The 12,094-nt window shown below is 41.7% G+C and overlaps 1 protein-coding gene across 1 annotated transcript; it reads right to left on the reverse strand.

The window, feature by feature from the left end:
• Positions 1–542: 542 nt before the first annotated feature.
• foxr1 (forkhead box R1) lies at positions 543–7,798 on the reverse strand. The gene is made up of 6 exons (XM_060912580.1): positions 7,678–7,798; positions 7,493–7,597; positions 2,730–2,959; positions 1,609–1,877; positions 665–897; positions 543–571 (listed from the first exon to the last, which is right to left on the reverse strand). Exons 1-6 carry the CDS (start codon positions 7,796–7,798, stop codon positions 543–545), a joined length of 987 nt encoding a protein of 328 aa, XP_060768563.1.
• Positions 7,799–12,094: the final 4,296 nt, after the last annotated feature.

Raw genomic sequence — 12,094 nt, forward strand, 5'->3', positions numbered from 1 at the left:
AATTTTTTTTAATTAAAAAACCCAGGTCATACTTTTTAACCTGTTTAGAGTTGCCCTTAACGTTGGAATGTCTGCAAAACAAAGTTAGCACTTGTTCTCACTCAAACACCCAACCTTTCAACAGACCCCCAGCTGAAAACGTACAGGTAGATCTTTCTCTGACTTTTACAAAATCACCAACATTCAAAACTCCCAACGTAAGATGTTTTATAATATTCTTCACAAAAACCTAAAAATATACTGAATTATATTTTACATTTATTTAAGTGGAGCATTCATTATACAATTTTCTTCTTCCATGGGTACACTTGTTAGAATGTGCAGGGATTGTGCACAAGGAAATTTCACCACAGTCTTCCTGATGCTGAAAATATTTCACCCTAATGAGTCCAAATAATGGTACAATTTATATTAAAAAAAAGCCAGAAAAATTCAAAGAAAAATGTTAAAGAAAATCAAGAACATCTCTAGTGCATATAATGATCGCAAACAAAAATGTCACCAAATCCACTCTTTTTAATCCTCCAGACTCCTGAGCCAGACTACAACTCGAACAGTGCTTGAATCATATCTGTAAAGGAGAGAGAGAATAATAATTTAAAAAAAAAGGACACGTAATGAAAATGATACTCTCACAACCTCAATACCAGCACAAGTATCTGACCTGGGTAGTTCATGCTCCTCTTCAGCATTCTGACAGAGTCTGCTGTAAGTGTGTGGATCTCATTCCTCAATCTTCTCCGACCATCCAGTGTCAGGTGCCACAGGCAGGACTTCCTCTTCCCGTCACTAGTCACCTGCTGCGGCGTCTTTCTGAAGCTGTTGCTGAAACACAGGTTGTGGCGAATGGTGTTTTTCCAGCCATCAGGTGCCGTTAGGAAGAAGGGGAAATGCTCCCTGGAGATCCAAAAGATTTAGGGTTGAACGTTGGCATAAATAAAGAACCTTGAAGGGTTCGGTTCAAAAACGTAGACCTAAAGTACAACTGTATACAAGGGCACATGGATCCTATAACCATTATCTGTATGAGGGCAAACCATGGCCTTCAAGGAAAACTAAACAGGTTTATTAAAATATTTACTGGGTTTGGTGATTCTGATCCAGTTGATTGGTTATTGTGGTGAGAAGTTAACAGTTGTGTGCACAGTTCTAGTACTATTTAACAGGGGGCTCTCAAAAACAAATGATAAGTGGTCAAGTTTTGCTGTTGGCTTAAAGAAAGGGAAAAAAAAAAAAACACACAACACACACACCACCACACACACACCAAAGAGCACAGTTTTCCAGCAAAACATTAAGAAATTCAACATCAAAGTAGTGGAGACGCTGACATAAAAGCTGGACTCAAAGTTCCACAAAGCCATGCTGTTATACAACACCATTTCTAATTGATTGATAGGAAATCTAATAGAGATTAACTGGATCAATTGGATTTAAATCATGAGCTCAAATTGTTTTGAATGGACTTTTCTGGTCAGCAGTTTGCTTACAAGCTTCCAAACATTATAATCACTCAGCTGTATATGAGGGTGTCAAAGAAGGAAGAGGGGGATATCACCCTCTTGCTCAAACTGTGTTTCTCAGGACACTCGATTTGCCTTTGTTCACCTGGTAAAGTTGTAGATCTGCTGGACGTTTAGACTGCCAGCGCGACTGCTGCTCAGTGCCATGGCTATGAGGACGCAGTAGTTGACGGGTGGCCGAGGCCAGGCACCACTCTTTAGGTTGTGGCTGTCCTGCAGGACTCTCTGCAGCCTCCTGCTCTGAGCCAGACCCAGCCTGCGTGATGACGGCTCCTTGGGGGCTCGACCCCTCCGAGTACCTTTCACCTTATGGCAGATTGCCACGTCCTCCGAGGATGCGTCATCATCTGTGAGCTTGAACGACAGAGGAGTGCAGCTTCTATAAAATGCTATTTGGGGAGAAATATCAAATGATGCAGAATTCTTGGTGCAAAGTATACACGATGGTTAAGAATTATCTGATTATCCAGTTTATTACCGGGGGGAAATAACCTGGGCGAGGCAAGTGGTCTGGGATGTTTTCAATTTGTTAGAATGGTAGAAATCAAAACACTATTGTTCAATTTAAAAGTTCTTATATTTATAAACCTTTGACTGGTCATTTAAATTGGCTTAGTTTAATCCAAACTTGAATAACCTCAAGTCAACCTTTTAAATGTCAATAATGCACCTAATGTGTTGTGAGAATCTTAGTAACAACTAGAAGGGCACTCAGTAGAGTACATACCTCCACCAAGCCACATATTAAGTCAATATCAAAAGCCACTTGAACCTAGGATAATACTAAACCTGTACACCAAATTTCATCCAAATCCGTTCACTACTTTGTGTTATGTAGGGAACAACCCAAAAAAAAATTCTGGATCCACATACATATCTGGATTTGCATCAAAATCTAATCAATTGTTCCTTGGCCCATAGCTCACCTTTCCTCAGTTTTATCAAAACCTGTTCATTACTTTGAGTTACATTAGGAACAGAACCAAACAAAGGCAAAAACAACCTCATCCAACACATTTGGCAGAGGTAAAAAGCTCCATGTCTGGAATAAAGTTAAAATATTACCATACAATTAATTACTGCATTTTATGGTATTAAAATGGTGTCTCAAAGAGTTTCCAGGCTGCAAAAAAATTTGAGAACCACTGGTCTACAGAAACAGTCTACAGCTGCCATGTGCATGCTTTGATACTCTTAATGTCTCACCTGATATTCACTCGAGAGAGACGCGTCATGCAGCGATTCATCCAGACAGGTTTCATCAGACAATGACAGCAGGTGCAGGTTTTGTCCAGGCACAGCCAGGGCAGGACCTGACACAGATCTGTCTATTGTTAGTTTTGGAGGCGATGGCTTTTTGTCTCGAACAGGGTATTTGAGAGGGCAGACCAGACAGGGGTTCACCATCAACCACAGATTTGGCTGTATTTCAGATTCTAAAAGATAAAGGAAAAAAGGCGTAACGAGACAACAGTGGGTGCGTCTACAAGGTACAATAGTATTATTACGGAGTTACTTCATCTTTATATTGCTGTCCATGTGGACGTAGAACAAATGACGCTCACAGCCTTACGCAAGTCTATAAAACAAGGGTACTTCTGCAATCCTGTCCAACACCACTGGTTAAGATTTAAGTGACAGCACATTAATAAATTTGGTTCTAGTCATCACCTCATATTTATACCACACTGAAAACAGGAAATCGTGATGACTAAACACTCTGGTGATCTTTTCTGTATGACAAGATGATGGTTATGGAAGGAGTCTCCAGTGTGAGCACTTTGTAAATATCCATAGGAAAAAGTGAATGAATCCTTTGTCACTGTTACCAGTGAAATTGACCATCAACCTGTCCTTACAGAGGGGGAACAGGACAGGAAGACAGGGATAAAAGAAACACAGTAGTAACATGGGGAAAGATGAGGAAAAAAGAACACCCCCCCACACACACACACACACACACTATGCTCCTATCAGGAGTACAGGTGTGGGAGCATTTAAAAACCTCTGCAAAAGCACACAATAACACAAGTACACTTTAAAAACAGGAAGGGAGGGGAGGAGGTAGAGGTAACCCAGCGCAAGCAAGCAGCCATCCACTCCTGCAGCCATGCAAACAGCGCTGGTCACGCACCTGCTTGTCACACTGGGGGTGAAAAACGGCGACCACGGAAAATTGGGGAAGGAATGCGAAAAATGCGAGAGTGTCTCCCAGCAGTGACCTTCTGGTGGAAATGTTACCCCAGCAACGGCCTTGATCAAGGCCAGTGCTGTTCAGGGAGCCGAATGTCGATAAGATAGAGATTGTTTAGTCTTTCGAACAGATGCAGTCTTTACACGTTCACACCACTCGTCCATATCTGTCCATTCTGTTCAATTCAATTTGGTCTCCGAAATACATATTCCTTGCAAAGCTGAAAGCTGCTCAGAGATAACCATTTTGTGGTTAAAGTTCTGAATGTCCACAGTCCAAGTGCCAACAGCTTTGCCCACCACTCCAATCATATCGGGCAGCTTTGTGGGGCTTTGAACAGCTGTCACCATTGTCCGATTTCCTCGATATACCAGGGCAATGCCTAATCCAATCAGCAAAAGTCCTGTAATCATGGTTCCGAATAGGTAGATATCAGTGGCGGCTGGTAGTCTTTCAAACAAGGGAGGCTGGTCGGTTACAATATTTCCAGATTTTAAAAGAAAAAACATCAATTTTGCCCATACTCTTGCCTCTGATCTGGCTGATTGTTGGCAGGGTCACAAACTGTGAAACAACAGGTTCTTTTGGCCCATTAGCCTACTGTCCAATATACATGATGGTGGTGTTGGGGGGGGGTATATTTTAACATTTTATATTTTAAAATTGTGGCATGTTGTTTAAAAATTGATCATTATTGAAAGCAGCTCTTTGTCAGGAACCTCAGCAGTAGAGCTGGGTGCCACACATTTCATTCAATGACACTTTCCCTATATTTTACTTATTTTGACTGAGAAATGTTTCACTGACAATTTTGATAACCCTTCAATTTTAATCCAGGTCTGTAGTGTGAAATGTTCTCGGCTGTGTTTTTGTTTAAAAATGTTTTCCAAATTGTAGCTGTGTTTAATTCATATCCAGAAAAATATACATTCCAATATAATATACTCAGCATAAACATTTTAAATAGATTCTATATTTTTGGTCCATCCATGACATATTACTAAAGTAGCCTATTTACTGTTGTTGATGTGGGTCACTTGCTGTTAGCCAGTTCACTTTCTCGTACCAGGAGAGCTGAAAGGAACGAGTATTATTCCCTACCTTTTTCACCAAGTCAATTTGAGGCGTTGGTCTACCCTGCTCTTTAATTTTAATTTTTTCCTCGAAAGGAAGACTGGCAAATGGCTTCGCCAAAATTAAATCAGCAATGCTTGGCATCCGTACGCGGCTTTCTTGCTAGCTGACTAGCTCCCTCAAGTTCAAGTTCAGTCACTCAAATAAATGAAATTTCTGGAACTAAAGGCCCAGTCACACAGCCAAAACTTACGATTTACGCATGAATTGCGCATACATTTCGAGTCGTGCGCGATTCATCAGTGCTGTGCGTAATTCATAAGTTTTTTTGACGTGGAGCATCAGTAGTTGTCAGTGGATGTTCGACGAATCGGGTTTGTGCGCGATTCCAGGTTTTGAGCTGCTCAAAAATATTGATCACGCACAAGTATGCGCGATTGTGCGCCGTTTAACGTAATTCGTGCGTCCTTTGCCGTAGTTCTGACGCGGACAATGCGCGACATATGCGTGGACCGTTAGTGGTTGATCGCAAGAAATTTACCGCTACTGCGCACGTCGATGACTTTTCACTGACGAATAACGCACATATCACGCATGTCTTGCTGTAGTAACACGTACATTTCACTGATATCCACTGACAAAAAAGTATTAATGCATAAAACACTTATACAACACAAAAATGCATAAAAAAACTTATGAAAAACTTATGAATCACTTATGTATCACTAACAACTCACGTATGATTTTTGCCGTATAAAAGCAACCATTTCTTGAACTTTTGCCAGTCTTGTCCTTGCTGCCAAGGGGTACACATCCAGCTGCTGGAACGAGACTGGCAAAACCCCGTAACTGCAGGCTATTTATTGTGCACGGAGCGGATGCGATAGTGACGCCCGCTGTTCGCTAGCCATCAGTGAATCATAAGTGATCCATGCGCGCTCTATGCGTCGTTCATCAGTGCTAGTGTGCGGTTCATGCATGCTTATACGTGGTTCATATGCAGTTTATGCGTGGAGTGTTCGTCAATAAAAAACAGAAATTGTCCCTCTTTTGACCCTATGCGCTGATGTGCGTGATTTGTAAGTGATTGTAAGTGATTTGTACGCAGTTCATGCGCAATTAATCGGTGATTTTCGACCATGCACACCCCCAAAAAATGGTCAATTTCTCCACTGACAATCATGCACAAGCCAACTTTATACGTGATTTATGCGTGATCGGCTGTGTGACTGGGCCTTAAGATAGTAAACTTGACAACACTATATTTACAATGAAAATATATACAAACTAAAAAAAGCTGGTAGAAACCGTATGTAATGAATGAAATCGAAATGTAAGCTGATCTCTTACAATACACCACAGCACTTGCGAATCCGCATGGGACTGAACTGAAATTCACCGCTGCCTGTCTATATTTGAAACGAGCTGTCAATCAAAGAAAATATCCGGCCGCTTTCACCAATCACCAGTCTCCTCGCGGAAACTGCCATGTCCCTCCCACTGTGAGGCTCGGAGTCCGGTGGGCGGGCATTTTCGCAGTATTTGTCCAATAACCGTCTTGCATTTTGATATTGAAAGCGCAGAGCTCCCAAATGCCATTGAAGTCCACTGAGGCTGGGAGTCCGTGGGCGGGCGTTTTCGCAATATTTGTCCAATAATCGTCTTGCATTTTGATATTGAAAAGCGCATAACTTCCAAATGCCATTGAAGTCCACTGAGGCTGGGAGTCCGTGGGCGGGCGTTTTCGCAATATTTGTCCAATAATCGTCTTGCATTTTGATATTGAAAAGCGCATAACTTCCAAATGCCATTGAAGTCCACTGAGGCTGCGCTGCATTGCGCTGTCACGAGGGGGAAAAAACTCACGCACACATTAGGCGAACTGGGGAAAGTTATAACGGAATGATTTCGCACTGTAGTTGGGTTGAGCACATATTTCTATGATTCTGGATCTGAAATAGCAATGTTATAAGGTCGGCTATAACATAAGCCTAGCGCAATTCATCCTACACAATGTTCGTCATTTTTAGAGGAGGCTGAGCCTCCCTCGTTGCCTTAGAGCAACCCGTGGTAGATATCTTCAATGTCCTCCACAGATGTTCCAGCAGGACAGGTGGGTTCCCCCGAACCCAGAAACTGTGTCAATTTCGTTAGGAGACCAGTTTATCAAATCCATGCTTTTTTAGTTTAGAAATTCAATGCAGAGAGAGTCTCTCAAAAAAAAAAAAGTATAAGCAGACGAGACGAACAAAGAGCACAAGCAGGAGAAAAAAAGAGAGGAGAGGAGAGCAGAGATGCGACCGCCTTCCGTGAGAGCACGGAGGGAAAAAAAAGTCTTCGGGACAAAAACATGTTGGACTTTTCCCACTTTCTCATTAAGAAAATGACAAGCTGAGCATTTATCTAATTCACTTCAAGAAAGGAGGAGGAGATGCTAGTCTATGAAGGAAATGTTCATAAGTACATTCATTGACGTGATGACAGGAAGTACCTTGTTGTAATTATTTTTCCTATAATAACAACATACTCCAAACCTATTTTAGTAAGCATACTACAGTATTAAAAAGAAACGTGCAGTATTTGTTTCACAACTTTGCTTCAGCAAGGTTTTCTTCCAACAACATGTTCATGTTGTTGCCTAAGCGGCTCTGCTAATTATGCTAGTCATGCTAATTATGCTAGTCATGCTAATTTACCTCACCTTTACACTCAGCAGGATTTGACTGATGAAGCTCTTCAGTTAAAGTTCTTCTTGACACTCTGGAGTAATGCCACAGCGCCAAATACTGCTCATTACCATCTTCATCTGTGGAAAAATGTCCAGTCTTTAAAAAAAAAACACCCAAACTATTTTTACTTTGACTTTGTAAATATTACTCATTTTACCCTGAGAAAACTGGTCTGTTGTGGTGCTCAGGTGAATCTCCTCGTTCATGTCCCAGTCATGAAGCCCAGTCGTTGAATGGAGGTCAAGAAATTTCTCGTTAGCTCGAACCTTGAGAAACATCTTTCTTTTTTTCTGAACTGCATTAACTTCATGAAGAAGCATCCTCGGTTGGAGATGAAAGCAGGACATGTTTCTAAACAGGTGTCTGTAATCAGCACCATTTAATGAGAAAGGAGATGTTTCTAATGAGGAGGAAACGCTAGCGTTCTTCTCTCAGTATGGAGCTGAAACAGTGTCAGAAATAATTCGAGTCACAGTTTGATTATTTGTGAACTAAAGTTAATTTTCAGCTTGATATATAAGTTTCCAAAACCCTAAGCTTTCCCTGATATGTCTGAAGAGCAAAAATGAAATAAAAATGGCCTTAAAACCATGTCACTGATCTATCAAGCAGTACTTCACAAGAATCAGGAATAAATGATGAGGTAATGAGATAATGTACATGAGAAAATTTCAGGAATAACTAGAAGGGCACTTGGTAGAGTGTATACCTCCGCCAAGCCACATATTAAATCAATATCAACATCACATGAACCTAAAATAATACTAAAGCTGTACACCAAATTTCATCCAAATCCATTCACTACTTTTTGAGTTCTGTTGGGAACAACCAAAAAAATTTCTGGATCCACATACATATCAAAATCTAATCAATTGTTCCTTGGCCCAAATCATCCATCCATCCATTATCTGTAGCCGCAGGCAAGCTGGAGCCTATCTATGGGCAAGAGGCGGGGTACACCCTGGACAAGTCGCCAGGTCATCGCAGGGCTGAGAGACACAGACAACCATTCACACTCACATTCACACCTACGGTCAATTTAGAGCCACCAATTAACCTAACCTGCATGCCTTTGGACTGTGGGGGAAACCGGAGCACCCGGAGGTAACCCACGCAGACACGGGGAGAGCATGCAAACTCCACACAAAAAGGCCCTAGCCGGCCGCTGGGCTCGAACCCAGGACCTTCTTGCTGTGAGGCGACAGCAACCACACCACTACACCACAGTGCTGCCCTGGCCCAAATCACCTTTCCCCAAAATGTATCAAAATCTGTTCACTACTTTTTGAGTCATGTTGGGAACAGGTGAACAAACGGAGGCAAAAGCATAATCTCTTCCAACACAGTTGACAGAGGTAAAAAGTCTGGAATGAAGTCAAAATATTATTGTATAATTAATTACTGTATTTTATGGTATTAAATTATTTGTGTCAGAGTTCCCAGGCTGCAAAAAAGTTTGAAAACCACTGGTCTACAGGGGGCTGCATGGTGGTTAGCACTGTCGCCTCACAGCAAGAGGGTCCTGGGTTTGAGCCCAGCAGCTGGCTAGGGCTTTTCTGTGTGGAGTTTGCATGTTCTCACTGTGTCCGCGTGGGTTTCCTCCGGGTGCTCTGGTTTCATCCAAAGACATGCAGGTTAGGCTAATTGGTGGCTCTAAATTGACCATAGGTGTGAATGGTTGTTTGTCTCTATGTGTCAGCCCTGCGATGACCTGGCAACTTGTCCAGGGTGTACCCTGCCTCTCGCCCATAGTCAGCTGGGATAGGCTCTCCTGTGAAGGACGGCCCCATGAGGACAGTTGAGGGTTATACCTGTTAAAACTGTTAATATTATAGTCAGGCTGTCTGTTGTTGCCCAAATGAGGATGGGTTCCCTTTTGAGTCTGGTTCCTCTCGAGGTTTCTTCCTCATGTCGTCTGAGGGAGTTTTTCCTTGCCACCGTCGCCACAGGCTTGCTCATTGGGGATAGATTAGGGATAAAATTAGCTCATGTTTTAAGTCGTTCAAATTCTGTAAAGCTGCTTTGCGACAATGTTTATTGTTAAAAGCGCTGTACAAATAAACTTGAGAAACTTGAGCTCTAGCTTGCCTGCGACCCTGTAGAACAGGATAAGCGGCTACAGATAATGGATATATATATATATATATATATATATATATATATATATATATATATATATATATATATATATATCTGTGTGTGTGTGTGTGAAAAAGAAAGTAAACCCTCTTTCAAGTCGAGGTTTTAAGTGTCAGGACATAATAAAAAATCATCTGGTCCTTACCAGGTCTTAAAATTAGGGAAATACAACCTCAGATGACGGGCAGAACGGTGGTGTAGTAGCACTGTTGCCTCACAGCAAGAAAGTCCTGGGTTCGAGCCCAGCCGCCGGTGAGGGCCTTTCTGTGTGGAGTTTGCATGCTCTCCCCATGTCCGCGTGGGTTTCCTCCGGGTGCTCCGGTTTCCCCCACAGTCCAAAGGCATACAGGTTAGACTAACCGGTGGCTCTAAATTGACCATAGGTGTGAATGTGAATGATTGTCTGTGTCTATGTGTTAGCCCTGCAATGACCTGGCGACTTGTCCAGGGTGTACCCTGCCTCTCGCCCATAGTCAGCTGGGATCGACTCCAGCTTGCCTGCGACCCTGTAGGACAGGATAAGCGGCTCCAGATAATGGATGGATGGAACCTCAGATGACCAATTAGCATTATTTATTTAACACAATGACCAATTATCATTATTTATTTAACACAAAGTAAGCCAAAAATGTAGTAGCAGTGTGTGAAAAATTAAGTACACCCTTACTGCTTCCATAGAAATTATGAAGGCAATTAGCAGCCAGGTGTTGCTGATCAAATTAATTTGATTAATTGATCATCAGCAAGTGTGGCCACCTCTTAAAAAGCAGAAGTTTCAGTAGTTTGCTGGTCTGGAACACTCAGGTGTATGTTTACACAATGCCAAGGAGGAAAGACAGCAACTATTGGTGGTGCATAGCAATCTGGGAAGGGTCATAAGGCCATTTCTAAACAACTTGAAATCCATCATTCTACTGTTAAAGATTATTCAGAAATGGGAAAACCTTCAGGATAGTTGTCAATCTTCCCAGGAGTGGCTGTCCCAGCAAATTTACTCCAAGGTCAGACCATGCAATGCTCAGAGAAATTGCAAAAACCCTAAGAACTACATTTAGGATTCTACAGGCCACAGTTAGCATGTTAAATGTTAACATTCATGACAATACAATTAGGAAAAAGACTGCACAAGTATGGCTTGTTTGGAAGGGTTGCCAGAAGAAAGCTTCTATCTAAAAAGAGCATGGCTTAGATTTGCATAGACGCATCTGAACAAGCCTTCTGGAACAATGTCCTTTGGACAGATGAGACCAAAGTGGAAATGTTTGGCCATAATGCACAGTGCCATGTTTGGTGAAAACCAAACACAGCATATCAGCACAAATGCCTCATACCAACCATCAAGCACAGTGGTGCAGGGGTGATAATTTGGGCTTGTTTTGCAGCCACAGGGTCTGGGCACCTTGCAGTTATTGAGTCAGCCATGAACTCCTCTGTATACCAAAGTATTCTAGAGGCAAATGTGAGGCCATCTGTCCAACAGCTAAAGCTTGGCTGCAGTTGGGTCATGCAACAGGACAATGATCCCAAGCACACCAGCAAATCTACAGCAGAATGGCTGAAAAAGAAAAGAATCAAGGTATTGGAATGGCCAAGTCAAAGTCCAGACCTCAACCCAATTGAAATGCTGTGGCAGGACCTTAAAAGAGCTATGCATAAACAAATGCCCTCAAACATGAATGAACTGAAGCAATGCTGTAAAGAAGAGTGGACCAAAATTCCTCCACAACGATGTGAGAGACTGATAAAATCATACAGAAAACGATTGCTTCAAGTTATTGCTGCAAAAGGTGGTTCTACAAGCTATTGGATCATGGGATGTACTTACTTTTTCACACATGGATTCTGCATTTTCACTTAATTTTTGTTAAATAAATAATGACACAGTGGAATCTGTTGTGTGTTGCTTTACACCTGAGGTTAGATTTGCATAATTTTAGGACCTGGTAAGGATCAGATTTTTTTTGTCGTTGTTGTCTTGATTGGTAAAACCATGTAACTGGAAGAGGGTGTACTTTCTTTTTCACATGACTGTATAATATATATAAAATCCAGAATAAACGTTAGGTGAGGGGGGGGAATTATTTCTCAGCATAGTAATAGTTACAGTGTTACTGACACTGAAAAACTATTTTCTGAAATCTTACCAAGATTATGTATATTGGCCTGATAATTCTGGAACTATTTTTGATTAATTTTGGGTATGTCTACCTAGGCAAGCCACACCTCCCAGCACCCGAGGCCTTAAGAGGTTAAAGCCTAAAGGGAAAGTCACACTACAGACACCATTGAAATGTAATCATAACCAAATATGGGAGCAATAGATGGATATTATGTCTGTGTCCTTTCCATAACCTGCTCCCTCTCTCATCTCCTCTTGTCTTCAACATTACATTCTTTCTGTTCATTCTTCTCTCATCCTCAACTCTTTGTTCTCT

This window comes from Neoarius graeffei, chromosome 28, assembly GCF_027579695.1.
Source record: "Neoarius graeffei isolate fNeoGra1 chromosome 28, fNeoGra1.pri, whole genome shotgun sequence".
NCBI classification, from domain to species: domain Eukaryota; kingdom Metazoa; phylum Chordata; class Actinopteri; order Siluriformes; family Ariidae; genus Neoarius; species Neoarius graeffei.

What these genes read in the sequence shown, in the direction of transcription:
- foxr1 (XM_060912580.1), bottom strand. Translation starts at nt 7,798, where the DNA reads ATGTTTCTCAAGGTTCGAGCTAACGAGAAATTTCTTGACCTCCATTCA. An exon ending in AAATCCTGCTGAGTGTAAAG is followed by an intron (nt 2,960 to 7,492) that starts GTGAGGTAAATT and finishes TTTATCTTTTAG; the next exon opens with AATCTGAAATACAGCCAAAT. An exon ending in CTCTCTCGAGTGAATATCAG is followed by an intron (nt 1,878 to 2,729) that starts GTGAGACATTAA and finishes CTGTCGTTCAAG; the next exon opens with CTCACAGATGATGACGCATC.